At 39.0% G+C, this 26,448-nt stretch overlaps 3 protein-coding genes across 5 annotated transcripts; 2 read left to right on the forward strand and 1 right to left on the reverse strand.

Moving 5' to 3' along the window:
* The first annotated feature begins 10,334 nt into the window (after positions 1-10,334).
* Positions 10,335-13,381, forward strand: LOC125185700 (putative L-cysteine desulfhydrase, chloroplastic). Its single transcript, XM_048082278.2, has 2 exons — positions 10,335-11,830; positions 13,121-13,381. Exon 1 carries the CDS (start codon positions 10,510-10,512, stop codon positions 11,824-11,826), a length of 1,317 nt encoding a protein of 438 aa, XP_047938235.1. The 5' UTR covers positions 10,335-10,509; the 3' UTR covers positions 11,827-11,830; positions 13,121-13,381.
* A 3,109-nt stretch (positions 13,382-16,490) lies between these two features.
* On the forward strand, positions 16,491-19,821 carry LOC125217558 (nuclear envelope-associated protein 2-like). 3 transcript variants are annotated; one of them, XM_048119073.2, is made up of 6 exons: positions 16,491-16,648; positions 16,922-17,239; positions 17,444-17,551; positions 18,641-19,102; positions 19,203-19,304; positions 19,442-19,821. In XM_048119073.2, exons 2-6 carry the CDS (start codon positions 17,066-17,068, stop codon positions 19,613-19,615), a joined length of 1,020 nt encoding a protein of 339 aa, XP_047975030.2. In that variant the 5' UTR covers positions 16,491-16,648; positions 16,922-17,065; the 3' UTR covers positions 19,616-19,821. The 3 variants fall into 3 exon arrangements, with proteins under 3 accessions (XP_047975030.2, XP_047975032.2, XP_088919233.1); XM_048119075.2 differs by having other exon boundaries at positions 16,517-16,648; positions 17,015-17,239; XM_089063107.1 differs by lacking the exon at positions 16,491-16,648 and adding an exon at positions 16,769-16,786.
* A 3,805-nt stretch (positions 19,822-23,626) lies between these two features.
* LOC125218121 (Carbohydrate-binding X8 domain superfamily protein) lies at positions 23,627-25,359 on the reverse strand. Its single transcript, XM_048119722.2, has 4 exons — positions 25,003-25,359; positions 24,425-24,925; positions 24,139-24,346; positions 23,627-24,053 (listed from the first exon to the last, which is right to left on the reverse strand). The coding sequence occupies exons 1-4, from the start codon at positions 25,070-25,072 to the stop codon at positions 23,867-23,869; spliced, it is 966 nt and encodes a 321-aa protein (XP_047975679.1). The 5' UTR covers positions 25,073-25,359; the 3' UTR covers positions 23,627-23,866.
* Between the last annotated feature and the right edge of the window lie 1,089 nt (positions 25,360-26,448).

The raw sequence follows: 26,448 nt of genomic DNA on the forward strand, positions 1-26,448 counted from the left end.
CTTCGAAATTGTTCAGTGTTTTAATCGCGGATTACATTGTTACACGTGTTTATATTTTATTGGCTGGAGTAGGACAGTGTCAAATGTATCGATTTTATTGTTTATCTTGGAATAGTTATAGCACAATCAACTACTTTCATTTCCACGATATGGAGTCATTTTTTTTAGACACACATAATTTTAAAAAATTATACTCCCTCCGTTTCATTAAATATGCAACATTTGTTTTTCAGCACGGGATTTTATGTAGTTTTGTTTTGTGAGTTAATAAAGAGAGAGTAAAGTAAGCGAGAAGAAAAAATAGAGAGAGTGTTGCTTCCATTTTTAGAAATGTTTCATTTTTAATAGGACAGACTGAAAAGGAAAACGTTTCATTTCTAATGGGACAGGGGGAGTATTAAATAAATAAATAATAAAATAAAAAATGAAAAAAATTGAGAAAATAAAATAAAAGGAATAAAGTAAATGAGAATAAATGTATTGACTTTTACTAAATCGAAAAATGACTCTACTATTATATAACATACTAAAAATGACAAAATAGCTTCACTGCTGTAGAACCGACGGAATAATAAGTAGAAACGGCAATACTGTTGCTACCATGCGATTTTGGAAATCCATGAATTTTAATAATTTGATGTTATTGATTGCCCCCACATTATTTTGTAGTACTCCACTTGTAAGCGGAGGAACTAGAAGTATCTAAAAATGGAATAAACTTAATTTTCATAGACATAAAATAGAGTGAAAATATAAATATTCCCTCCGTTCTATAAAAAATATCTTATTTCCATTTTTAGTTGTCTCACTAAACATGTTACATTTCAATTTTTAGAAAAAATTATCTCTCACAATAATATAAATATTATATTTTTTCTTTACACCTAACACTCGAAATAAAATCTTTCAAAATTTTGTGTCTTCCCATAAATGTGACATCTTTTATGAGACAGAGGGAGTATATTTTTTTTTTATTAAAGAGTGTAAGTATGAGTTAAACCCAACTAATCTTACATTTTAGTTTATAAAATGAATATATTTGGAAACCTAACACATTACCATAAATTTATTAGGGCAAGAGGTTGGTTTTGTCACATCATTTAGGTACATTTATTGTCATTTAGATCATTATTATTAGGTACACAATATATTATTTTTGTGAATAAAATGTTTCGCAAAAAAATTCTAGTGATCAAAATATTGATGTGGTTGCATAAGTTACTAGGGATGTCAATCTAGCCCGAAATCCACAGGTCGATCCGAATTATCCGGTAAAATCATAGGGCTAGGACCGAAAAATTGCCACCCATATTCAGAAGCGGGGTACACGGGCTAACCCGTTCGGGTCATCGGGTTATGCGGGCTGGTCCGGGTGGGTTGCGGGTTAGCCCATGGGTTGAGCATTTAATATAAAAATATAATTAAAATTTTTGATTAAATACTTATATGAGGTATATTTGGTAATATCAATATTAAATACAACATTGATATGAAGAATATATGGTAATTATGTCTTCTCTCTTAAATTGAAAGTTAGAGTTATATGAAATGCATGATTTCTAGTTAATTGTAGTCAGATTCATGTGTGCTATTAACTAAACAATATGTTTATCTATTTCGTTTCAATTCTCAATTGCTATTATTTTCTCTCTCTTGATCACTTTGATAATACGTTACTATTTGCGACAATCTGCTTTTTAATAATTTAGAATATTGGATTGGACGGAAAGTAACATATAAGATTACTATTGACCCGAACAGCCCGTGGTTTAGCTCGAAACCCGAAGATTTAGGATTAGGGCCGAAAATTTATAACCCAAAAAATTCACAGTTCGAATAAATCGCACCCAAATAGCTCGACAACCCGAATGGATTGGCCCGAACCCGAGCGGATTAGCCCAATTGACATTCCTAGAAGTTACACGTCACTTAGATATGTGGCAAGGACGACTGAACTATAATCTACATAAGTGTTAGCTCACTTACTTTTGTCTCACTTAATTTTGTCTCGTCATTAGTGTAATATGCAAATGGAGCAACAATCATTGGGTATATTTATGTTACGATGGCATGAATTTACGTGTATTAGTGAAATTGTTTACGTCCAAGTACGATTCGTTCAGACATATTAAACTTTTTAGTTTATTGTGAAATATTTATGTGACTAATTTGTTTATGTTTGGTTTTTGGGAGTGCATTCAGAATCTTAGTACTAACATAATTTGTGTTATAAACACAACCTTATACCACATATGATTCACGTAGGTTCTCATGCGCTCTTGTATACTACGGAGTATTACCTTCGCTTCATTTAAGATGTTCATTTTTCTTTTTTAGTTTGTCTCATTCAAGATGTTTATTTTCAATATTCAAAAATAAATCCTTATTTCTTCTCTTCTCATTAAAATATTTAATTATTTATTTTTCTTTATTTATTCAATTTAATAACTCCTCCTAAAATTTTATGTTATTAAAGAATATGGATAATTTAAATAGAAGAGATAGTACATTTCTTGCAATACATGTACAAGCTTTTGTCTTATACCAATGATTTTTTTTTTTGGTTAACTACACTAGCACGTAAGGACGGACTCTAATGAAATTTAAGGATATTATTATAAATCAGGTAGGGCCAGAGTTGTCAGTCTATCGAGAAATACATTTACTCGAAGTTGCCTAGAAACTTCCTCCTCGCCATACAGAAGTTGACATGTGAGGGCGATTAAGATTAGCTACTTTTAACATTTTCTTCACCCACTATATTCTTATTTATATTTAATTACTAGAGTAATACGCAATTAACATTAACATATAGAAAAATTAACAATAAAGTCAGCTAGCCATGGCCCATGCGGCTCAAATGTTCAACCTAATTGTACTAAACAAATCAATTATGTGTAGCCAACGAGAAATTCATAGACACGTTATGTAGTTATCTCTATATTAGGCTAATTTTTGGAATGGATTATTCTAGTAATATCCTTTACTACGACAACGCTCGCAAACGTTTTTGCTCTTATAAAAACATAGTCCATGATTTGACACATGCTATCTTTGCCATAATAGAGTAAATTAGTAGTTTTGATTAATTTTAAAATTTATAATTTTTTATGCATAGACTTTCTTACCTGCTAAGAATTGATTTTTTATTTTATAAACAAATCATGCTATAGTTACAGAAACGGTTAGTTTCGTCTTGAGACATGAAGTACTTGTAAAGAAATAATAATAATATTCATTTAAGTAATAATAAAAAATTTTGCTAGATTTCTCATAACTTAAGTATTGAAAAACTCAAATTTATAATTAAACAATAAATACATTTGTAATTTAAAAAATAAACCCTCAAATTGTAAAGAAATATGTTAGTAACAAAACTTCTTCTCTACTTGACATTAGTATTTACTATATATACTACGTATGTATGGGTCCTGTTAGATTGAGATTTTTGGGTAATTGAGAATTGAGATGTAATCTCAGCTACTCATTCATAATTTTCGCGCAATGTCAACAACGTGTAGTTTATGTCAACTAAGGGGTATTATCGTCAATAGCATCAAATGTCAATAGTCTGCATCAAATGTCAACAACTTATAGTTGACATTATATTTGTATAGTTGACATGAATTGTATGTGTAGTTGACATTATATGTTTGTAGTTGACATGAATTGTATATGTAGTTGACATTATGTGTATAGTTGACATGGATCGTAAATGTAGTTGACATTATATGTATGTAGTTGACATAGATTATATATGTAGTTGACATTATATGTGTATAGTTGACATGAATTGTACATATAGTTGACATAATATGTGTGTAGTTGACATGAATAAAAAGTGTAATTGACAAGAGAGATAGCTAAATCTTGAATGTAACTCTTAGCCGCCGCCGCCGCCGCCACCACCACCACCACCTCCGCTTCCCTCATCAACCTTCATTCCACCGGAAATGCAAAATCAGAGCTCAAAAAAGATCAGCAACTAAAAAATCCCCCCTCCATTCAACAGCAAACACAAAACAAAATTAGGGCGTGCAAAAATCAGCTCAGAAAAAGGGGCATTTTGATAGATTGGAATCGGAACTTGTGAAAATTGGAATTTCCCTCAATTTTCTCTCTCTCTCTAGACAACCTATCGATTAATGGTAGACAACAGAAATTTTTTTTGAGTTTGACAAAGATGTGCGGTGACGATTTGGAGAATATCGATTAATAAAATGCACAATTAATCATGCCATCTGATCAAATTGGCAAAAATACGATGTGGAGTGTTTGAGAAGGATATTGAACCATTTCTACAACAATAAAAACCGTGACAATTACGAATCGCTGCGATCGGTGGCGGATTTGGTCGACGAATTCCTGGCGGAGATCGCGGCGGATATAGATCTGAAAACGACGACATTTGTGGAGGTTGCAAATCTGTCGATTGCAGTGGCGGAGGGGGCTAATGAAAACAGGTGCGGCGGGATCTACAGACCGTTGGACGTGTTCCTGGAGAAGCACAAGCATTTGACGAGGTCGGAGAAGGAGGATCTATGCGGGAAGGTGCTGGACTGCAGCAAGCTGTCGAGGGAGGCGCTGCAGCACGCAGCGTTGAACAGGAGGCTGCCGTTGCGCGTGGTGGTGAAAGCGCTTCAAATTATTCCCTCGCCGCCAATGCTGCACCACCGTCAGATTCCGGTGCCACCAGAAATCTCGCGCGAGCTTCGTCAAACCGCCGGCGAAATCCGGCTCTCTCGGCTCTCCAGATCGTGATCAGCGCCATTTTCATAAATAATTGACAATTCTACCCTTTCAACATTAATTAATCTAAAAATATATTTTATCTGGCAAAATCTGGACCTGATATTGTATCTCATTTTTCAATTATCCTAAAAAATCTCAATTGATCATGGACGACATAGGTATAATATCACCATCGATTTAACCCATCATCAAATCTCCTTTATAATATTTTTCAACTTGGTACCATATAATATAATATAATCATAAAAGTAAGGGAAAGTCCAGTACATTATTGAATGAACATAATTATTAGGTGACATTCAAATTCCTTTACAATAATACACAAATTTTAAGACCAAAGCAGAAAGAATGATTACTACTATTAAATGGGCCCAAATGGCTAATAATGACAAGCCCAAATGCTACTAAAACTAAGTCCAATTATCTCCAACCTTACACCGCGCCTCTATAATCTGTAACCTCTGAGTCCGGCCCGGCTAAACCCCTTAGCCTATGGTGGCTGGGGGTTGTGCCTCCACGCGCCCCCTTCATCGACCAATGGGGTTCCAGCCCGGCTAAACTGAATAGAGATTGAATTTGATCCGTAGGTTTATTTAAATGTCTTGTGAATATGTTGTATGATTGTGAAAGGTTAAAGTGTCACAAGTTTGTTTAGTAGTATATTTGTCCATCATCTTTAACTCTGGCCATCTGGCCAGTTTATTTGGGAAATTAGTTAAGTTATAGATTCCTAGTTTAATTTAATCTTATTTCTATAGTAGTTAAATTTAACCCAACTGAAGCACGATGGCATCACCAACCAATTCCTAAAGTGTCTATAACACGTTCTTGAACAGTCACTCCTTATGAGATTAGTATGACTGTGCATAAAGTATGCACACATAAATGGAAAAATAAACTATTACTAGTTGTATATTTAATTTTTTTTAGAGGGAATATTTGTTTTTAGTCTGCAAATTTTGCTAAGGTATCAATTTTGCTTCATAACATTTGAAAATATCATTTGAAGTCTATTAACTTCAATGTAATATTGTTTGAGCTACTTTTTCATTATTTTAAACTTTTTTTGACGAAAATGCCATCAAGTGTCTGAAGGCAATTTTAGTCTATTTATTTAAATTTCTAATTTATCTCTTTTATAAAAAAAAATTCGCTCATTTCTTCCTTTTTTCTCTCTCTCTTCTTGCCATTTTTTCCTTCTTTGCGGTAATAAAGGGGTAAAAGAAATTAAGAGGAGAACAATTAGACTGAAATTCTCTTCATAGACTTTAGGGTATTTTCATCCAAAAAAGTTCAAAATAGTGAAAAAGTAGCTCAACGATATTACATTGAAGTTAATGGACCTCAAATGATATTTCCAAATATTACGGACCAAAATTGATATTTGGACAAAATTTGCGGGCCAAAAAATATTCCCTCTAAAAAAAATTAAATATACAAGGTGGGCATCTTATGGGCCGGACCTAGGTCTTGGTTTGGGTTTAAAATATGACCCAATGGAACTCACTTCAACCAATGAGCTCAGCCTAAGCCCGCCTCATTTTATTGATAGGTTGGGCCGGACTGACCCAATTAACAAGTCTAAACATAAACCAATATATGTTTTGCATAATTGTAGACCATTAGAGCTTCTTCCACTTAATGTTTCTTTCTTGTTACTACACATGCTTGTATGAAACTGGAAAGGATTCCCATGAAAAAATATATGACACATATACTAATAGACATTCACGTGTTTGCCTCGTCTAGAATATGCACAAATTACCAAATTAAATACTCCATGTAACGTAATACCCCCGCCCCACATTACGTGTCACAGTACTGTGGGCACGAATTTTACGAATTATAAAGAAAAGTGGGTTGAATAAGTTAGTGGATTATGAGTCTCACTTATATATATTAGTTTTATAATGAAATGTGAAAAGAATTGGTTGATGGAATATGAGGTCTACTTACCATTTATGGTAAAAGTGAAATGTGACTCTTATTATGGGATGAATCGAAATGGCAAAATGTGACACTTGTTGTAGGAAGGAGGTAGTAAGAAAGAAGAAGCAAAAGCTATTTGCTAAAATCCTGAAACTCAATTGTCTGTTTTATAAAGCGAATGACAAATTTGCATAAATCTGAACTTTTTAGGTGGGAAAATGGAACCATTGCAATTATGTGACAACTCATCTCTTATGGATTAGTATGGATACAAGATATGCTCGAGTCCATTCGAACTTATGAGAGTTAACTAGATATATTAATGTACAACCATGGACATGACTGCCTACAAATATGTTTTTTATGTCAAATATGTAATAAATCAATTATCAATAAGGTAAAGCTTCAAATTAAAAATAAAGAGGATCCTTTTTGGAGTATCCCTGTGCCTTTGTCTTTTATGCTAAATTTTTTGCATTTTATAGAGTATGCCTAAGCATTTGCATTTTATGGTTATTTAGGGGCTATTTGGTATGGTGGAATGAAATGTCCATTTCTTTATTTGATATTTTATTTTTTAGTAATCACCATTTCATTCCATATGAAAATAGTCATTACATTCGTTTAGCTAAGGAATGACCATTCTATTCCATTTAGTTATGATCATTCCTTAGCTAAATGGTACTCTTATTAGTGTTTAAATGATATTTAGCCTTTAAGTTAATCGAAACATTGGCACTTTCGTGCAAGTTTTCAGATTTTATTGGCCCCCAAGAATCAAATCCCATAAATAAAATATTTGACATAGCTGGGATATACACATCAGGCAATTAAATTTCACAACATAAGAGCATCCACATCCGTGTTCTTTGGCAAGAGCACGGACGTGGGTCTGGACCCACTTTTACTCCCTGCTCTTAGGCAAGAGCACAACACCCACACCCATGCTCTTCCGCAAGGACATGCTCAAGGGTCCCACCATTCCATTATTTAATTTAAAGAAATTTTTTTCCACAATATTAAAATGCATTAAAAATACCCGGATTACTATTACAAATTAAATTAAATTAAAAATTACATAATTAAAATCATAAAAATTTAAAATTACATATTCATAAAATTAAAAAAACCACTACGTGTTGCCGAATTTCGCCCAAATGTGTTTGATTAGGTCTTCTTGTAGTTCATTGTGGATTCTGCTATCGCGCATTGTGTGTCTTATTTCGATCCTCTCGCCCACCGTCATATGCACACCTCGGCTTGGGGGTGACCTCTCGGTTGAGCTTCCGGCTTCATCTTCGTCGTTAAAGTTAGCCGCCCTCAGACCTTCGTCAGCTATAATCATATTTTGCAAGATAATATACGTGTACATGATGTCGACAATATTCTTAACGTACTACAGCCGAGACGGGGCCTTTACAATGTTGAATCGGGCTTGAAGGATCCCAAAAGCTCTTTCAATGTCTTTCCGAGCAGCCTCTTGACGCTGCGCAAAAAGAATCTGTCTCGGGTCTTGCGAATTGCTGAACTTCTTCACGAAAGTCGACCAGCTTGGGTAGATACCATCGGCTAGATAGTAACCCATGTGGTATGCATTTTCGTTGACGGTGAAGTCGATCGTCGGTGCTACACCATTCAAAACATCATTGAAGAGTGGTGAAGAATAGAGCACGTTCAAGTCATTATTGGATCCGGCAACACCGAAATATGCATGCCAAATCCATAGGCGATAGTCGGCGACCGCTTCAAGGATAAGCGTTGGGCCGCCGCCTTTGTGGCCGCTTAAGTATTGCCCCTTCCAAGCAGTCGGACAATTCTTCCACTTCCAATGCATGCAGTTAATGTTGCCTAGCATACCGGGAAAACCGTGTACTATTTCGTGAAGATGAAGCAAACATTGACAATCTTCGGTGGTGGGTGCCCGAAGAAATTCCTCGCTGAAAACAGAACGAATGTCGTCGCAAAAATTTTTGAGGCATAGGATTCCAGTTGACTCACCCACATGCAAATACTCGTCGAAGAGGTCAGCTGTTTGCCCAGTAGCAAGTTATCGGATGGCACAAGTACACTTTTGCAACGCTGAGAGACTTTGCCGACCGGTTGCGTCTCTACCTGATTGAAAGTATTCAACACGGGCGGACAATGTGTTGACAATATGCATAAACAACCGTTTTGACATGCGAAAACGGCGCCGAAAGTAATCTTCTGGAAACAGCGGCTAGTCGGAAAAATAGTCGGCAACGAGCCTTTCGTTGGCTCCCTCCCGGTCACGATGGATGTAGCGGCGAGTTGATCTAGTTGGTCGAGGAGGTGTGCGGAGGTATTGGCGGAGACATAGGCTTCATAGGCGGCACTAGAGTCTTAAACTAAGCGTCCCAACATCATGAATCATGATTGGAGTTTTTTTTAATAACTAGATTCTTAGACTAAGCGTCGTCATTTTTATCCTGTCTGAATTGTCTTCATCCCTCTTGTAAAGTTTAAGTAACACACTCTAATGTTAGGAGTGATTGAGATTAGGATCCAAAACTTGAAGATTTGAACAATGTAAATACCCACTCGATCCCACAAGAGTATTACACTTTTTTCTTTTTAGCCCGTCTCGCAAGAATATGCATTTCTAATTTTGCAATGCTTTTTCTTTCTAATAAGATGAAACTCATTTTCCACTAACAATACTTCAGTACTTTTTTTTTTTTTCTCTTTTACTTTACCAATTCTGCATTAAAATTTGTATCCAACAAAAAAAATGCATACTCTTATGAGAGGAAGAGAGTACATCATATCTTTGCTAATGTATTTCTTGAATCTTGTTTCACTATCTACTAAGTCGGTGGTGATATGTTCAATAAATAATGAGTATTCAATTTTTTAAACTCTTCATCGTGAAGTGAATTTTATGTTTTCTCTTATTTCAGTCTCTCTTTACTTTAACTATTTAGTATTTTCTCTGTTCTAACTAAGTTGGGGCAATTATTTTGGACACGGAGATTAAGAAATCATATTGAATGAGTTAAATGAAATAGAAGACATGAATAAAGTAAAAGAGATAAGAGAATAAATAAGAAAAGAGAATAAAATGAGATGATTGGATGTTTTATTAATTGTCAAAAAAGAAAATAGTTCGCCGATTGCAATAGTTCGGCGAACGGACCGGCTAGCGCCGGGTATCGGCTATAGCCGGTCGCTCGCCGGTTACTGTGGATGCTCTGAGGCCTCAAACAACCCCATATCGCAATGAAAAAATGATTATGAATACATAAGAAATAATACATCATCGAAACTATTTAATGCATACTACCTGAAAAAGAATAAAGTATTTCCCTTAATTATCGATTAAATATTATTGAATCACAATAAAGATATAAGTTGCCTTTTGACTGTAATATAAGCATTTTGTATTTTATCATTTAGTAATTGTCACATTTGATTTCTAATATACAATATTTTAACCAATTCTGAATTGGAAACTAGTATATAGTGTGACGATGTTATCAATGATTGATTTAAATACGTTAACATTACATGTTTCATCGTGTATTTCGTTTCCTCTTAATTTATTAAAGTTGGACTAAAAATCCAATATAATATGAGTGCGACACGTCACGATGTGTAGGCGCAACAAACACAGTGAGGTGTAGAGAGAGAGAGTCAACCAGCTTCTCCGCCGTTTGGAGAGAGAAACTTGTCCCTGTTCCTTTTTCTGGTATTGTTATTCTATTCATTTTGGCATTGGTTTATTCAATTGCTTACTCATCCTCAACTTTCGATTATGTTGATTACACTATTACTACTTTTTCCACTAACTCTCTCTCATTTCTTCCCCAAATGGCCTGCCCTATCACCGCCACCGCCACCGCCAATTCCAATTCCAAACAAACTCTAATTTCTCAATCGGAGATCCAATCGGAGTTCTCGCACCACGACCCTACCATCGCCCGCGTCAACAACGGCAGCTTCGGCTGCTGCCCCGCCTCCATCATCGCCGCCCAGCACCGCCACCAGCTCCTCTTCCTCCGCCAGCCCGATCATTTCTACTACAACACTCTCAAGCCTTCCATCCTCCAAACGCGCCTCCTCATCCAGAACCTCATCAACGCCGATCACGTCGACGAAGTCTCCATCGTCGACAACGCCACCACCGCCGCCGCCATCGTCCTCCAGCACACCGCTAGGGCTTTCACCTCCTCCGCCTTCCAGCCCGGCGACGCCGTCATCCTCCTCCACTACGCCTACGGCGCCGTTAAGAAATCCGTCCACGCCTACATTTCCCGCACCGGCGGCCACGTCATCGAGGTCCACCTCCCTTTCCCTGTTAAATCTAGCTCCGAAATTGTTTCTGAATTCGAAAAGGCGCTTCGATTGGGGAAAGCCAATGGTAGGAAGATTAGGTTGGCTATTATTGATCACATTACATCGATGCCTTGTGTTATCATACCTATCATAGAGCTAGTTAAAATGTGTAGAGATGAAGGTGTTGATAGGATATTTGTCGATGGCGCCCACGCGATTGGGAACGTTGAGATAGATGTCAAAAGCATCGGTGCTGACTTTTACACTAGTAATATGCACAAGTGGTTGTTTTGCCCTCCCTCGGCCGCCTTCTTGTACTGCAAAATGTCCGATGAATTGTCGGACTTGCACCACCCTGTTGTCTCCCATGAGTATGGCAATGGTTTAGCAATGGAGAGTTCGTGGACTGGGACAAGAGATAACAGTGCTCAACTCGTCTTGCCGGAGGTGATGGAGTTTCTTAATAGGTTCGAGGGCGGGCTTCAGGGGATAATGACGAGGAATCATGAGAATGTGGTAGAGATGGCAAAGATGTTGGTCGAGGCATGGGGGACAGAGTTGGGGGCACCCCCAGAGTTATGCTCTAGTATGGCTATGGTGGGGATGCCGGCTTGCTTGGGAATTAAGAGTGGTGCAGATGGATTGAGGTTGAGGAAGCACTTGAGAGAGTGTTTTAAGGTTGAGGTGCCCATTTACTATAGGGAACCGTTGGAGGGAGAGGTTGACCCAGTAACAGGGTATGCAAGGATTTCTCACCAGGTTTACAATGTAGCTGGGGATTATTATAGACTTAGGGATGCAGTGAATACATTAGTCAAAGAAGGGCTTACGTGTGCACTTCTTCTCAAATGAGAAGGTATCCCTTTTTTTCTTGTGCTTTCTGTTATCCAGCTTTCAAGATTTCTAGAATGCTAAGAATAAAACATTTCTTCTTTTGCTTGACACTTACTTCCCTCGGTGCACTCCTCTGTCTTTTTGTATTATGGTTGCAGTTACTGTGCTACACTAGATTAGATAATATTATTGAAACTGCTGGTATCTTGCATTGACAACATAATGCTCCGCAAACTAACCTTTATTATCTAACTCGTTCTTTCTTTTCAATATGCGCCATTAACCAAACTATGAATATTGGAGTATGATCACCTCGTATGAGAAAATATAGTTTCCCTGTTTGGTTATTGTATTAAAATTTACTCTACTGTTTGGGGACTTGAACTAGTTTCCATAATTCCAAAATCATCAATTTTTGTCATCTTGATATCATTGTTAATACAACATGTCAAATAGCTCCAGATTTTAGAAGCGCTATCTGCTAATTGAACAGCCTTTTGTCCATGATATTTTTCTTTGGTATCACTGCGAATGAAGACATTTGGAACCACATTTGACAGGCCAATGTATAGAAAAGGGATGCTATATCATTATGTCATAATATTGTACTATGTGTCTCACATTGTAGTAGGTCTAGTTTACCTGAAATACAATCTTGCATAAAGTTAAAAAAAAAAAAATTACTTCCCATCCTTGAATTCCTAAAATTGGTGGTTGCAATTTATGGCATCATGCATTTATTCCGTATGACTTGGGCAAAAATGGCATAGAAGCAATTAGTTGCTTATTGATTTGTTCATTGATTTGTTAATACGGAACATGTATTTTTTATAGCTAGTTGCTTATGTTGTGCATTATATTAAATATAGATGGTAACCAGATATCCTTAGAAACATGTAGTTATTTTTATTTATTTATTTGGGATAATATTGGTAAACATAGATCGCATATTTGCCTATTTTGTTGATGCAAGTCCGTTATCAGTTATTATGATGAAAGAATATTTATCTATGATCGATTCTAATGAAAGCACTTATGGTGGATCTTTAGCACGTTATTATGTTTATTTACAAGCTCAGTGTGATCCGAATTTGATAAGAAAATAGCTACTACTTGCATTAGACATGCATCTAAGGCCATGTTTGTTCATAAAATTCCGTCCCTAGATGAGTTATCACCCCTACCAAACATGTCATTAGCATATTAGTAAACTGAGAATTATAGTATTATACTAGTTATGATTGAAAAGGAAGTGTCGAGCATGCCTGAACAAGCAAATAACCACCTTAAGTGGAACTTTTATATATGGCAGCTAGCAGGGAATAAGATGAAGTTGATGAGCATGAATAGCAACTGTGCGTTCCTCATGAGCTGAGAATAGTGATATGATTGGCCATTTCGAACTAGAGGAGCAAGGAAATGATCATTTCCCTACAGCTTCTGTGAAAAAATAATGTAGTCTTTCATGATCATTATTTTGTGAGGAATGTTGTAAGCAGTTTGATTTTATTTGACAGCTTCACATTGTATTGGTAACACTCTTTCATAATTTTATCACTGCCTTTGATATTTAGACTTGTTATTACCGTATTCATAAGACATTTTTTTGGTCTTATTGTATACGGCTGAGTTAATATTGTGGGTTTTCGCGTTACATGTAGTACTCTGTATATACTAGTAATATCGTCTTTTTTAGATTAGAGCATCCACAATAAGAATAGGTCAGCCACTCTCTCTTCCTGTCACGTCAGCAGCACTAAGAATCCACCTGCCACGTCAGCATTTACTCAAATAGGCCAGCCGCAATAAAAATAATTCAAAACTACTACATTTTACAGAATTAAATTTACGATTAAATTACGGAATTAAATTTACGAGACATATACGGGAAAATTCATTAATTGCATTAAAAAAAAGTACATTCATTAAAAAAAATTACATAATAAAGAAAAAAAAAACTATCACCGTGCAGACTTCCGTACCCACAACTCTTCAATTATATCGTTTTGGAGTTGAATATGAGCATCCACTTGGCGCATGTCGGCATATTCCTGGAGGCGGCCGACTTCATCGTGAGGTACCCCATGTCGTACGCTAGGGGTGGCCGTTCCGTGGCGCGGACCGGCTTCATCGTCATTGGTCCAACTAGTCAGTTGTACGCTTTCGTCTTCGACGATCATGTTGTGCATGATAATGCAGGCGTACATTATATCAGCAACGCATTTGACATCCCACAAACGCGTTGGACCCTTAATTGCCACCCATCGAGACTGGAGCACACCAAATGCGCGCTCCACGTCCTTGCGCGCCGACTCCTGCCGTTCCACAAAGTAGGCCTTCTTGTCATCCGCCGCGTGCCTGATCGTCTTCACAAAGACAGGCCACCTAGGGTATATCTCATCCGCCAAGTAGTAGCTCATATCATGCTGGTTGCCGTTGGCCACAAATGAGACGGCTGGACCGATGCTCTGACACTTCTCGTTAAAGAGGGGCGACGAGTTGAGGACGTTGAGGTCGTTGTTCGACCCGGTTACCCCAAAATACGCATGCCGGATCCACAGCCGGTAATCAGCTACGGCCTCGAGGATCATCGTGGGATTCTTTCCCTTGTAGTCGATCGTGTAGGCCCCTTTCCAGGCAATTGGACAGTACTTCCACTCCCAATGCATACAATCTATGCTGCCTAACATCCCGGGGAACCCATGCTGCTCCTCGTGCATCTGCATCAGATTCTGACAATCTTGGGGGGGTAGGGCTTCGAAGGTACTGTTCACCGAAAATTTGAATCACGCCCTGACAGAAAAACTTCAGACATTCCAGAGAAGTCGTCTCACCGATGTGGAGGTACTCATCCCACATGTCTACCGCGCCTCCGTACGCCAACTGCCTGATTGTCGTCGTGCACTTTTGGATAGGGGTGTGGCCGGGTCTGCCAGCCGCATCGCGCCTGAAGCGGAAATAAAGATATCGACGCTCTAAAGCGTCAACGATACGCATAAACAACTCCATGCGCATTCTAAAACGCCGCTTGAACATGGTTGCTGGAAACCGCGGGTCCGGAGCGAAGTAGTCGTCATATAGCCGCTGATGTGCAGCTACGTGATCCCGATCAATCACTGCTCAGCGGTGGACTACCGGTGGAGGGCGATGTACCGCCTGCTGTTCGACCCTTCGCATGTACCGCTCTAGCTCGCGGTTCATGTAGGCCTCCATAGCCTCGTTCATCTGTCGTTCGTACTCCTCAGTATCCCCACCACTACCACCACGACCACCACTGCTACCACCCGCGTTACTCATCGCTCGATGTTGCTCTTGTACATAAATTTAGAGAGAGAGAAAACTCGTTAAAACAAGTGGTGCAAATGAAAATGAAAATGAAATCGCGTATATATAGGTTTTCAAAAAAAAAGTTCTAAAAAAAACTTAAAATTGGCGCTGGTCGATCGGCACACCACAATGGCGGCCAGCGCCCTCAAATCGGCTAGCCCACGTCGATTTTTTCGCCGATTCGGCGCTGGCCGATTGCAATAGTTCGGCTAGCCGCTATTGTGGATGCTCTTATTAGATATTTAAGTCGTTGTTTTGAGATAATTTAGTTTATATACTGAACTTAAAAAGATATTGCAATATAATATGAATAAACCTGTGTTTTTTTGTTTAGATGGGTCTCAAATCGTCATAGGAATCTCATATCTAGAGACGTGATTGATGCCAATTAAGTGTTCTTTTTTTGGTCAACATAAAAATGGACGTTTGTTATTAATATAATTAAATTAAGTTTTTAATTGTTATTTTATCATACAATTAATGTGTCATCGCTTTGTTTAGTACTCAATATATTAGTACTTGTTGCGAATCGAGTAGGGTGATGCGTTGTTTTACGAGTCAAGATCCCCTGATGATTTAAATATTCTTATATTCATGTATAGTACGTTATATGTAAAAATTTAATAAAACTATGTAAACTTCAACTTTTTAAAAAATTAAATGTTTGTTAGCTTACTTTTATTTTTGTTAAATAAATCCAGCATACTTTTGAATTTAAATTACGTATATGTTAAATAAATCTAGCTTACTATATGCTTGAAAGGTCAAATCATCGTATTCAAAGCGATTTTTAAAGCATGGAGCCTAATCTAGATAATGGTAGGAGACTTTTTGGTATATATGCATTAATCACTCACTGCAATAAAAGCATCATGATCCAATCCTTTCATAAGAAGTGTACCACCTAAAATCTACTCTAAATTGAAAGAAACGTTTAAAATTTTACAAACTATCGCAAGTCAAGTACCTTAACTTAATATTTATTTTTAACCCCTTTGCATTATGAAACTTAGACCTTAGGTCATTAATATATTTGCCTAATTTTCATTAATGAATTTACTTTATTTATTATAGTCGTTCAAACTATACAGTAGCAGTGATTCAGTAGTAAATTACATTTGGTTCCATATAGTTGGGCCTGAGCCCAACCCAAGCCCAAGCATGACACGTGAGCCATGAAGCCCTCCACGTGCTCAGATGTCAAATTTCATATTGCCGCGCTGAGCTCATCCGAACCAGGTTCGAATCTTGTCATCTTCGCAACACCTGAGGCTCGGGAACTCCTAGGCTCCGCCCCCCTGTTTTGTCTTCATTCACCCTCTCTCTCGATCATCGCCAGCAACTATACCAATTATAATCAACGACTCTCCATTATTCGCGAATTTCCGCATTTAATTTTTCTCTACCTGTCAACCCACCCCTCTCTCTCTCTCCCCTCAAATTTGAATGGTTAGAGCATCAATTTTGTGGCGAATTCGCTTTGTAGGTAGCTGAAATCGATCGACTCACGGAAGTATGCATCTCCTGCTCTTCTCTAACGGTTTTTATTTTTTATTTTTGAAATTATTTCGGCTCATGTGAAAGTAGTGAATACAAATGCAATTTGAATGTTCAAAGCGAGAAATGTGTGGTTGCTATCTATTCTCTTGAGGTTGAGTGTTTTCAACTGTTTCAAACTTTCGTTTCAATTTTTGAATTGCACTGTGAGAAAATAATTGCAGCATATATTAGTATATTTTTTAATTATCTGAATATTAAATGCTGCACGCAATCTGTTCACATGCAGATGGCGATGTATGTAGACGAGGCTCGCTTTCATTAATTGCTAAGGGAGAGTTGATTGATTAAGTGAACAATTCCTTCTTTTATTTTCTTCAATGCCCTACGCTTTTCAATCTGCGGCGTCGTTTAAGGAGGAGGCCAGATCGTGATGTCAGAGGCACCGTTGATGGTGCGGGAAGTGGATCCGCTGCTCAAGGATCTGAGCGAGAAGAAGCAGAGTTTCCGGCGAAACGTGGTGTCGCTCGCGGCGGAGCTCAAGGAGGTGCGCAGCCGCCTGGCTTCTCAGGAGCAGTCCGTTGTCAGAGAAACCCTAACTAGACAGGCATGCCTCACGAATCTGACTTATTTGACTGCATCAATTTCAATTTTATTCGAAAAAGTTAGATTTGAAATAGTTATTGTTTACCTTTTTGTTCTTATTAATTTTGCAATCTGAGGTGGCTCCCACTTTTTTCCTTTGGGAGAAAGATTAGATCTCCTGAATAATTAAACTTGTTCACTTTTGATTTTGATTTCAATTTTATAGGAAGCAGAAACTAAACTGAAGAAAATGGAAAAGGAGATTTGTCAGTTGGAGAAGAGTTTAGAGGAGAAGAATGCGCAGCTACAGGCCTCAAATACTGCTGCTGAAATGGTATACCGAGTTTTTTTTTTTTTTTCTTTTTCTTTTTTTGCAGTTTTGCATGCTGAATTCTGTTAATTTTAGGATTCAACTTTTTGAATTTTTGGTCTGGCAAATTTGATGCGATCTGATAACATGAGTATTGAATTAGTGATTTGTTTTTTGTTTTATATTAGACGCATCTTCTCTGCCAAACACATAAGGTGCTTCTTGGCTTTCTCAGTTTGTCTTTTCTTGTTTGTTTATGTATGGTGAGATCGATTATACTCAAACATTATGTCAAACTATAAATTGTCTTCTTTAGTATAGTATTCTGATTTGAATGTTTCTAGTGACTTGTCCCCCTATGATTAGCATGTAGTTGGCATGAATATGGAATCTTGAAACTGCTGCTTTATGATTGTGGCTTTCAATGCTCTTTTTTTAAATTGTGCTTAATGACTTTTCTTCTCGATTCAGATGTTCGGATATGTTTTTGGAATATATTTATTCTATTTAATTCTTATTATTCATCTTTTTGGAGGTCATTAATATTCGTTAATACACTAAAAATTCTTATTAAAAAATTGAAGTGGCAAAAATTGTTGGATGGTTTTAGCTATCTTTCTTGGGAAGTTTTCTTGTCTGTTTAGAAGCATTTTTCATTTCTGCATTTACAGATTTAAGGCTTAATGGAATTTCACATTTCTTCTTGATCATTTTTTTTTGTTTTTTTTATATAAATATTTGATGTTTTGCTTATTGATCTTCTATACATGAGAATTATAACGGGATCTTCTGAGGAAACTCCAGTTCCATGAAACAAAATTTTATAGTATTAGTAAATAAAATTCCTATGAGAATGAAATGTGATTGCTTTATTGGATATGAGAATTGTAATAATTCTGTATTCTTGTCCTAGTAAGCTCCTGATCTGTCTCATGGTTTTATGCAACGACATTCTTACAAGAATGCATTACCTATGTTTCTTCATTGGTCGATTTGATATTATGATGACATATTGTTATTTCAGGGAAACTGATCCTCACTTTCTCAGTACTATATTGTCATCTATAAACGTACATAGTTGTTTTGAAGCGTTGTCGTGCTTATTTAATGCAGTATGTCAAAGAAATGGATGATCTGAGACTACAGTTATCGTTAACCAGGGCAACTGCTGATGCAAGTGCACTATCTGCACAATCTGCACAGATGCAGTGTTCGGCTCTGGTAAAAGAATTAGAAGAGAAAAACTGCTCTTTACTAGAGCAGAAGACTAGTGTAGATAAACTGAGAGAGCAATTAGATCTTTTACAGAAGGATCTTCTAGCCAGAGAAGTTTCTCAAATGCAATTAAAAGATGAAGTATCAAAAATTGAGCATGAGATCACGCAAGCATTAACCAAGGCGGGAGCAGATAAAGATTGTGAGCTCTGGAAAATTTTGGATGAGACGTCTCCAAAAAATTACAAGAATATCAATAAGCTTTTAACAATCAAAGATCAAGAAATAGCACAGTTGAAAGATGAAATCAGGTTTATGTCTGCTCACTGGAAGCTGAAGACTAAAGAGCTCGAATCTCAGGTATCATTGAGTATTTAAACTTATGCACCCTCATCTGCTTGCAAAACACCTATTTTTGGGAAGTGGGAACTAATAAGTCCTAGTTTGTTTGTTTACACAGCTAGAAAAGCATCGTAGAGCAGATCTGGAATTGAAAAAGAAAGTCCTAAAGTTGGAGTTCTGTCTTCAAGAAGCACGAGCTCAAACGCGCAAGCTCCAAAGGGTGAGTTTGAACATTTAGTTTTGACGTTAACAACCTGTAGTGTTGCCTATTTGTAAGTCAAAATGATGGTTACACCACCGCCACCACTCTTTCTTAGACGGTGATCACCTCAAAATTGACATATCTATATTCTGCAGATGGGAGAGCGAAGGGATAAAACTCTAAATGAACTAAGAGATCAGTTGGCAGCCAAGGAACACGCTATGTCTCCTGGTGCGAGCAGCAACAAGCACAACTTCTGGGAAAACTCAGGTTTCAAGATTGCTGTTTCCATGTCGATGTTGGTCTTAGTTATGTTCTCAAAGAGGTAAGTGTTGTAGATTATTTATGTGCTGCTTTTGTATATGAGGATTAGGTAAGATTATTTTAGATTAGAATCATAGATGAGTAGCTTAGTGGGGAAGACCTTATTTCATTTGTAAAAAATTATGTACTATTTGTAGTAGGGCCTCCATCAATTTTTCATTGTCGAGGCCCCTCTCTATTATGAATAGATGCCCTTGTTATACGTCCACAATTTAAATGGAATTATTGTAGTATGTATATCAAGTGAATATATACATCTTTGCCAAAGTTTGGTGTCATTATAAAAAATAAAGAATAAAAGTCAATTACTGGTTATAAATATTTGTGCGTTTTGCGATTCGGTCTAAAACATATGCTGTAGTTTGATATTTTTGTGTTCTTACTTATCGATTGTGTCTGGTTTTTGACCCATTTTGACAGCCAATTCACTTTTGACAAAATCGTAAAAGGAACCGAATTGATTGTAATTTATATCGCTCGGTCCAAAAAAAATAGGGCATATTTATCATTTTTGGTTGTCTACGAAAAAATAGGGCACATTCAAAAAAGGTAATTTTTCAACTTCTTTTTACTTTTTTCTCTTTTCACTTACTAATAATATGGACATCACATTCCACTAAGGGTGTCTCCACCGTCGCCCTTCCCGTTCGCCCGTTGGCGACGGGCGACCGGACGTCCGCCGTAGTGAGCGGGACGTCCGCCCACGCCCGTCCCGAGTGCCCCTGCGATGGGCTCGCCCCTCGCGTCGACGTTCGACCGGACGTCAGCCACTGTGGCGAAGGTCGGACGTCCGACATTTTTAATTTTTTTTTAAAAAAAAAAAAAAAAACTCTATAAATAGGGCTCCCCCAACTTCATTTCATTCACACCACTTGTGTTGACAAGTTTCTCTCTCTAAATCTACAAATTTCATTTCTACTACAATGGAGTACAATAGAAACTCCCCCACCACGAGCGGAGGAAACACACCCTCGATTCCCATCGGATCGGAGGGAAATTTTGCGGGGATGAATCCCCAAATGGCGGGGACGGCGGAGATGAATCCCCAGATGGTGGGGATGGCGGGGATGGGCGGTATGCCGGCGATGACTCCCCAAATGTTCTACACTATGTACAGTTGGATGAGTCAGATGGGTCAAATGATGTCAGGGGCAGCGGGTATGCCGGCAAATATGTTGGGGATGGGTGGGACAATGCCAGGGGCAGCGGGGATGGGCGGTATGCCACCAAATATGGCGGGGGTGGAAGGGATGATGCCCGGGGCAGTGGGGATGGGCGGTACGCCGCCAAATATGTCGGTGGGTGGGTCGATGGAGAGGCGGAGCCCGAGGACGCCTAGGGAATCTGTGTATCGGCCATGTATAGATTTGTTGGCCGATGATTCCCCTAGTACTGTTCCGGAGACTTAGTACGCCGGCATCGAGACTTTCTCTTTTGAGGATCTGGGGCTATCGCCGATCCGTGAGACTCCCGATGAGGCGGAGCCAGCTGCAAGGGGCAGGAGCAAAGGCAAGGGCAAGGCCAGAGACGGGGGTAGGGGCAAGGGCAAGGGCAAAGTCCCGAGCTCTTCATCGCACACGGGGGCAGAGGAGGAGGAGGACGATCTGGACCGTGTGGGAAAATGCCGCGCTTGCGAAGGCATGGATCGGTGTTGTAGAGGATCCCTATGTCGGGGCGAACCAGTATGTTGACCGAATGTGGCATCGCATTAGTGCCGCCTACCGCAACGTCAAACCGCCTGGGGTGAAGCCCTGCATACCCGAGCAATGCCGGAAACAGTGGCTTCGGTTGAGGCCTAAGCTCAGTCGTTTTGCCGCCCTCTACCAAAACAACATGCGCATGGTAAGCAGCGGCATGTCTGAGGATGATGTGAGGAGACAAACCTTGGCCCAGTTCCCCAACCGATATTTGAACATCAAAGAGTTTGACCAGTGGGAGGCCTTTCTCGTGGTCAAGGATTCGCAAAAGTTTGCGCTTGGTGTCGAATCAGGCTGGAAGCGGACGAAGATCAACTCTTCCGGTGAGTACAGCAGCAGTGCTGGTTCGCACGAGCTCCCCGAAGCCGAGGAAGAGGCCCCGCTACCACGAACAGACTCTCGCCGTCGTCGGCGCCCGATGGGGCAACAGGCTGCGCAGCGGATGGCAAGGGGAAGCGGCAGCGGCAGCGGGTCCTACGAGGTCGAATCGGAGGCCCCAGGAGGCCCAGAGGACGACGTCCTCGCCCGCGCGCAGCAAACGAAGACCCTGATGCAGAGCACTATGAAGTGGTATAACGCGCAGCATCCAGTGTTGAAAAGGCTGTGCAAGGAGGTGGTCGACCAATGTCGGCGCGATTTAAGGCTGCCACCCATTGATGATTATGGCGTCGAGATCGGGGGCGGGGACGTCGGAGGCGGCAGCGGCACGGGCGATGGGGACGAGGACGAGGAGGAGGAGTGAGAGCCGAGGGTATTATGTAATTTTATTTTAAAATTATATATTTTTTTTAATTATGTAATTTTTTTTAATTATGTAATGTAATTTTCGTATTTTCCGTTCGTATTCGTGTCGAATTTTAATTCCGTGAATTTTAATTTTAATTGAGAATTAATTTAATTGTGGGAAGGGCTAGTGATGTTGCAGTGAAATGGGAAGGGTTAGTGCTGACGTGACATGCAGTTTTTGTGGGAAGGGCTAGTGGAGGGGCGCCACCGGAGACACCCTAACACTACTCTTCTCTTATTTGTTTTTTCCCTTTTCTTTTACTTTACCAATTCTACATTAAAACCTGTGCCACTAACAAAGTGTCCTATTTTTCGTGGTCGGAGGTAGTATTTATTACTCCCTCCGTCCCACATAATTTTACCCACTTTGACCCGGTACAGGTTTTAAGAAATCTAATTAAAAGTGAGTTGAAAAAGTTGGTGGGATGTGGGTCCTACTTTTAAAGTATTAGTTTTATAATAAAATGTGAGTAGGAATGAGTTAGTGGAATATGTGGTCCACTACCAAAAATAGTAAAAGTGAAGTGTGTAAAATTATGGGATGACCCAAAATGGAATACTGGATAAAATTATGTGGAATGGAGGGAGTAGTAGGGTTAACAGTCAATTTTTTTAAGATTTCATCAAAATTGGGCATAAAACAGACATGTTTAGAATTATACTTACTGAAATTTAGTTAAAAATAAATTATACTGACCATGCAGGCCTTGGTTGAATGAGAAGAGTGTTAATTCATTTTCAGAAAGGTAGATTGGGGCATTAATTATGCTGACCATGCAGGCCTTGGTTGAAAATGTGTGCGTCCGACATCCCAAATTGGAACATAGTACTAGTAGTCTAGTACCATCTCACATGCATGTTCCAAAATCGTGTCTTAATGATTTTAAAAAGGAAAATTGAAGGCTAAATTTCAATTATACTTTATTACCATGCGATTTGTGTTTAGCCCTGAATTTGAGAAACCAAATTCCCAGCTTCGACGACCTTAAAGAGAAATTATTTGGTTGCATTATTACGTACTAGTACTATTTGACAACAATCAATATTTGTAGAATTTTGAAATATGTTGTGGTTATATAGTCATCAAGTAATCCATCCGCCTTCAATATTTTCTCTCGTGTCCATCAAAACTCACATTGAATTTCGAATCAAGTCTTGAAAGACAAGGTTTTATTTGAGGTATAAAGTTAGATGAAGCAGTCAAAGTTGAAGAGAGATCCTAAATGTCTAATCACAAAACTAGGTTTCTTAAGCCAAAGTTTGGAGATGGTAATGTAATTATACTAGTCCCTCCGTCTCTGAAAATTTGTCACCTATTTTCTTTTTTGACCGTCCCTAAAAATTTGTCATTTTCATTTTTATCATTTTTGATAATGGACCTCACATCCCACTAACCCATTCTCACTCATATTTTATTTTAAAACTAATATATAAAAATAGGACATACATGTCACTAACTTTTTCAACTCACTTTCTATTACATTTCTTAAAATCTGTGCCGAATCAAATGGTGACGAATTTAGACGGAGAAAGTACAATGCAAGAACAGAGGATTCACGATTCATCATAACAGAGGAAGGTGATAACAAGTACTAGTAATAATTATTTGTACACAAAACTAATAGAGTTTAGTTCTATCATTAATGGAAACCAAATCCTAATCTCTCAATGTTGCATATGCATAAATATGATATATAGATCAGTTCAAAATCTGGACTACGGTTTCTGCAAACCCCCAAAACTGTAGAGCAAGCAATCTGCAACGGCCTTCTTCTACATCCCCAACACTACAATGGCTGCAACCGCAACAATGCACCCCACAAACGGCTCAATCCCGCTCGATCCTGAAACAGCAGTTGTCATGTTGGCAACCGGAGATCCATCTCCGATTCCGAACCCCGCCGTCGCGCCTCCCATACCAGGATTGCTCGAATTCAATATGCTCGGAGGTATGCCTAATCTGCTCACCATCAAAACACAATCAACCAAAATCAAATTAGATTTGTAATTAACAGAAACCCTAAGTTGCTTCATCTCAATTTTACCCCGTCGGTGTCGGCGATGCTCCGGTTGATGATGGCGGTGTAGTCGTAGTCGGCGTCGGATTGGGATTCACCGTCACCGGAGACGCAATTGTCGGCGGAGTTAAGCTAATCGGTGGCGCTGTCGTCGTCGGCGGAGATACAGTTGCCGGGGGAGTGCTCACCGGCGTCGCCGTCGTGGCTGATGCTGCGTAAACGCATGAACCGGAGCCTGCGCGTTTGTTTACGGTGATTTGTCAGTTCCGGTTCTGGCTAGATCGCGATTAATTAGAAATTGGAATGTGCTTACTTGGATTTGAAGTGGTGAGGGAGGCGGCGCCGCCGAAATCGCAGCTGGTAGGGAGGGGATTCCGCTGGTAGTAGCTGTTGAAGGCGTAGGAGGCGTGATTTTGGAGCGTGTTAGGGTTGTAGCAGCTCGCGCCTTGCTGGATGGTGGAGCAATCCGCTCCGCCGATCCCGCAGGCGTAATCCAGCGCCGCCTGAATGCTCTTTTCCGGCGCTCCGCTTTTCGCCACGCACCATCTCTGCGCACCGGTGGCGGTCGCCGGAGGGGCCACGGCCGGGGTATTTGTCACCGGCGCCGCAGGAGGGTTGATGGCGGTGGGCGGAGCTCCGGTGATTACCGGCGGTGCGACGACGGGGTTCACCACCGGCGCCGCAGGAGGTGTGGTTGGCGTGACGGTGACCGGCGCGGAGGAGGGGACGGTGACGATGGCCGGCGTGGTGGTGGGGAAGGTGGCGTCGTGCTCAGTAGTGTGTTTGCGGCTCCAACGGATAGTTTGCATTTGCCCTGAATTCGCATTTTCTCGCTTATCATTCATCACTATTTTGTATATTTCGATTATTAGAGTATATATGAAAGCATACCTGAGGCAGAGGAGTGGAGAATGAGAGTGGAGAGGAGAAGTGAGAAGAGAAGCTTGGGAGCAATATCCATGGTGGTGGAAACTGAAAATTGGAAGTGTAGAAGCAATTATCATCAAATTTTTAGGTCTTATAATGTAGGGTTATTTCAATATGACCGAAAATTAAGGCATTTGGGTGGAGAGAGAAAGATAGAGATATAAAGAGAGGGGGAAAAGGGGGAGATAAAGGTTGGATAAAGTAAAAGGAGGGCAGGAATAGGTCACTATAGATGGGATAGATAAAAGAAAAGAGGTTTTCTTTGTCTGGAAGATTGAAATTTGAATTTTAATAGACCATCTCACCTGTCTGAAAAGGGAAAAAAAGAGACATTGATGATTATGATATCATAGAAAAAAAGAAGCACAAAATTGGTAGTGGTGTGATATGAAGGGAAAGATGCATATGCATGCACTGTGCGTGTGCGTGTGCGTGTGCGTGTGTGTGTGTGAGGCATGTGGGAGAGTGGAAGACCTCTTCTTTAATGTAGGGAGTATAAAAGATAAAGTTGAAGTAGTACATAAGTAGACTGTCAATTTTAGTTGCTTTTCATTAGAATATCATCTAATTTTTAGTACTCGTTTTATTTGTGCATGGGTCGATTTTCCTTTCCTCACAATTCGGCGCTGGGAATTTTGTATATGATCTTGAATAAGTTATATGTGAAAAATCAATATATTTACTTTTGTCAATCATTGTGTTGGTTTACTACTTTAATAAGGAGTATAATACTACTCCCTCCGTCCCCTATAATTTTACTCACTTTGACTTGGCACGGATTTTAAGAAATATTGTTTGACTTTGATTTAAATGAAGATATGTAGTGAAAAGGGGTGTCTCATTTTGATTTTTTTTAACTTTTTGTTGAAATATTGATTTTGTGGCTGTTGGAGTATAATTAAATTTTTTTTCTTCCATTTTTTATTCTAGCTAATGTTTTAATCATCCCTACCACACACAAATCTGCTGCCCAAAATTAGAAACATATTCTGCCGAAATGATGCAGTATATTTTCATAAAACATCAAATTTGAATAAATAGGCTGCTGCATATTTTCATAAAACTTCCATCACATTACAAATTGCAGTTTTTTGGAGGGAAATCCCAAATCCCATTAAACTTAAAAACAAATTCTAGGAGGGAGTACAACATCTTTACACACAAATTAGGAGGTAAACTCCAACTACCATCATCTATAAAAGGACTACCTACACAACTAAAGGAGAGTTTTTAAACATTTGCCCTCAGAAAATTTTCATCACTGGGCTATGGAGCCTGCTGCCGGAGACATCGCCGGAGATATTGCCGGAAACAGAGCCAGAAACAGAGAGTCACACGTCATACCAGTGACCACCAAAAATTTGATAGCTCAAAGTCTGCTACAGTCGAGCCATTTAGGTAATGTGCCAT

Source organism: Salvia hispanica, chromosome 1 (genome assembly GCF_029641045.1).
Source record: "Salvia hispanica isolate PSC_SH4W2 chromosome 1, Shi_PSC_v1, whole genome shotgun sequence".
Taxonomy (NCBI): Eukaryota; Viridiplantae; Streptophyta; class Magnoliopsida; order Lamiales; family Lamiaceae; genus Salvia; species Salvia hispanica.

Bases quoted from the DNA above. Each gene is read 5' to 3' on its own strand.
- LOC125217558 (XM_048119073.2), top strand. From the start codon at position 17,066: ATGTCAGAGGCACCGTTGATGGTGCGGGAAGTGGATCCGCTGCTCAAG. The intron at 17,240-17,443 runs GCATGCCTCACG...TCAATTTTATAG, and splicing joins GAGAAACCCTAACTAGACAG to GAAGCAGAAACTAAACTGAA. The intron at 17,552-18,640 runs GTATACCGAGTT...TATTTAATGCAG, and splicing joins CAAATACTGCTGCTGAAATG to TATGTCAAAGAAATGGATGA.
- LOC125185700 (XM_048082278.2), top strand. From the start codon at position 10,510: ATGGCCTGCCCTATCACCGCCACCGCCACCGCCAATTCCAATTCCAAA.
- LOC125218121 (XM_048119722.2), bottom strand. From the start codon at position 25,072: ATGGATATTGCTCCCAAGCTTCTCTTCTCACTTCTCCTCTCCACTCTC. The intron at 24,926-25,002 runs GTATGCTTTCAT...ATGCGAATTCAG, and splicing joins TCTCCACTCCTCTGCCTCAG to GGCAAATGCAAACTATCCGT. The intron at 24,054-24,138 runs GTAAAATTGAGA...GATGGTGAGCAG, and splicing joins GCATCGCCGACACCGACGGG to ATTAGGCATACCTCCGAGCA.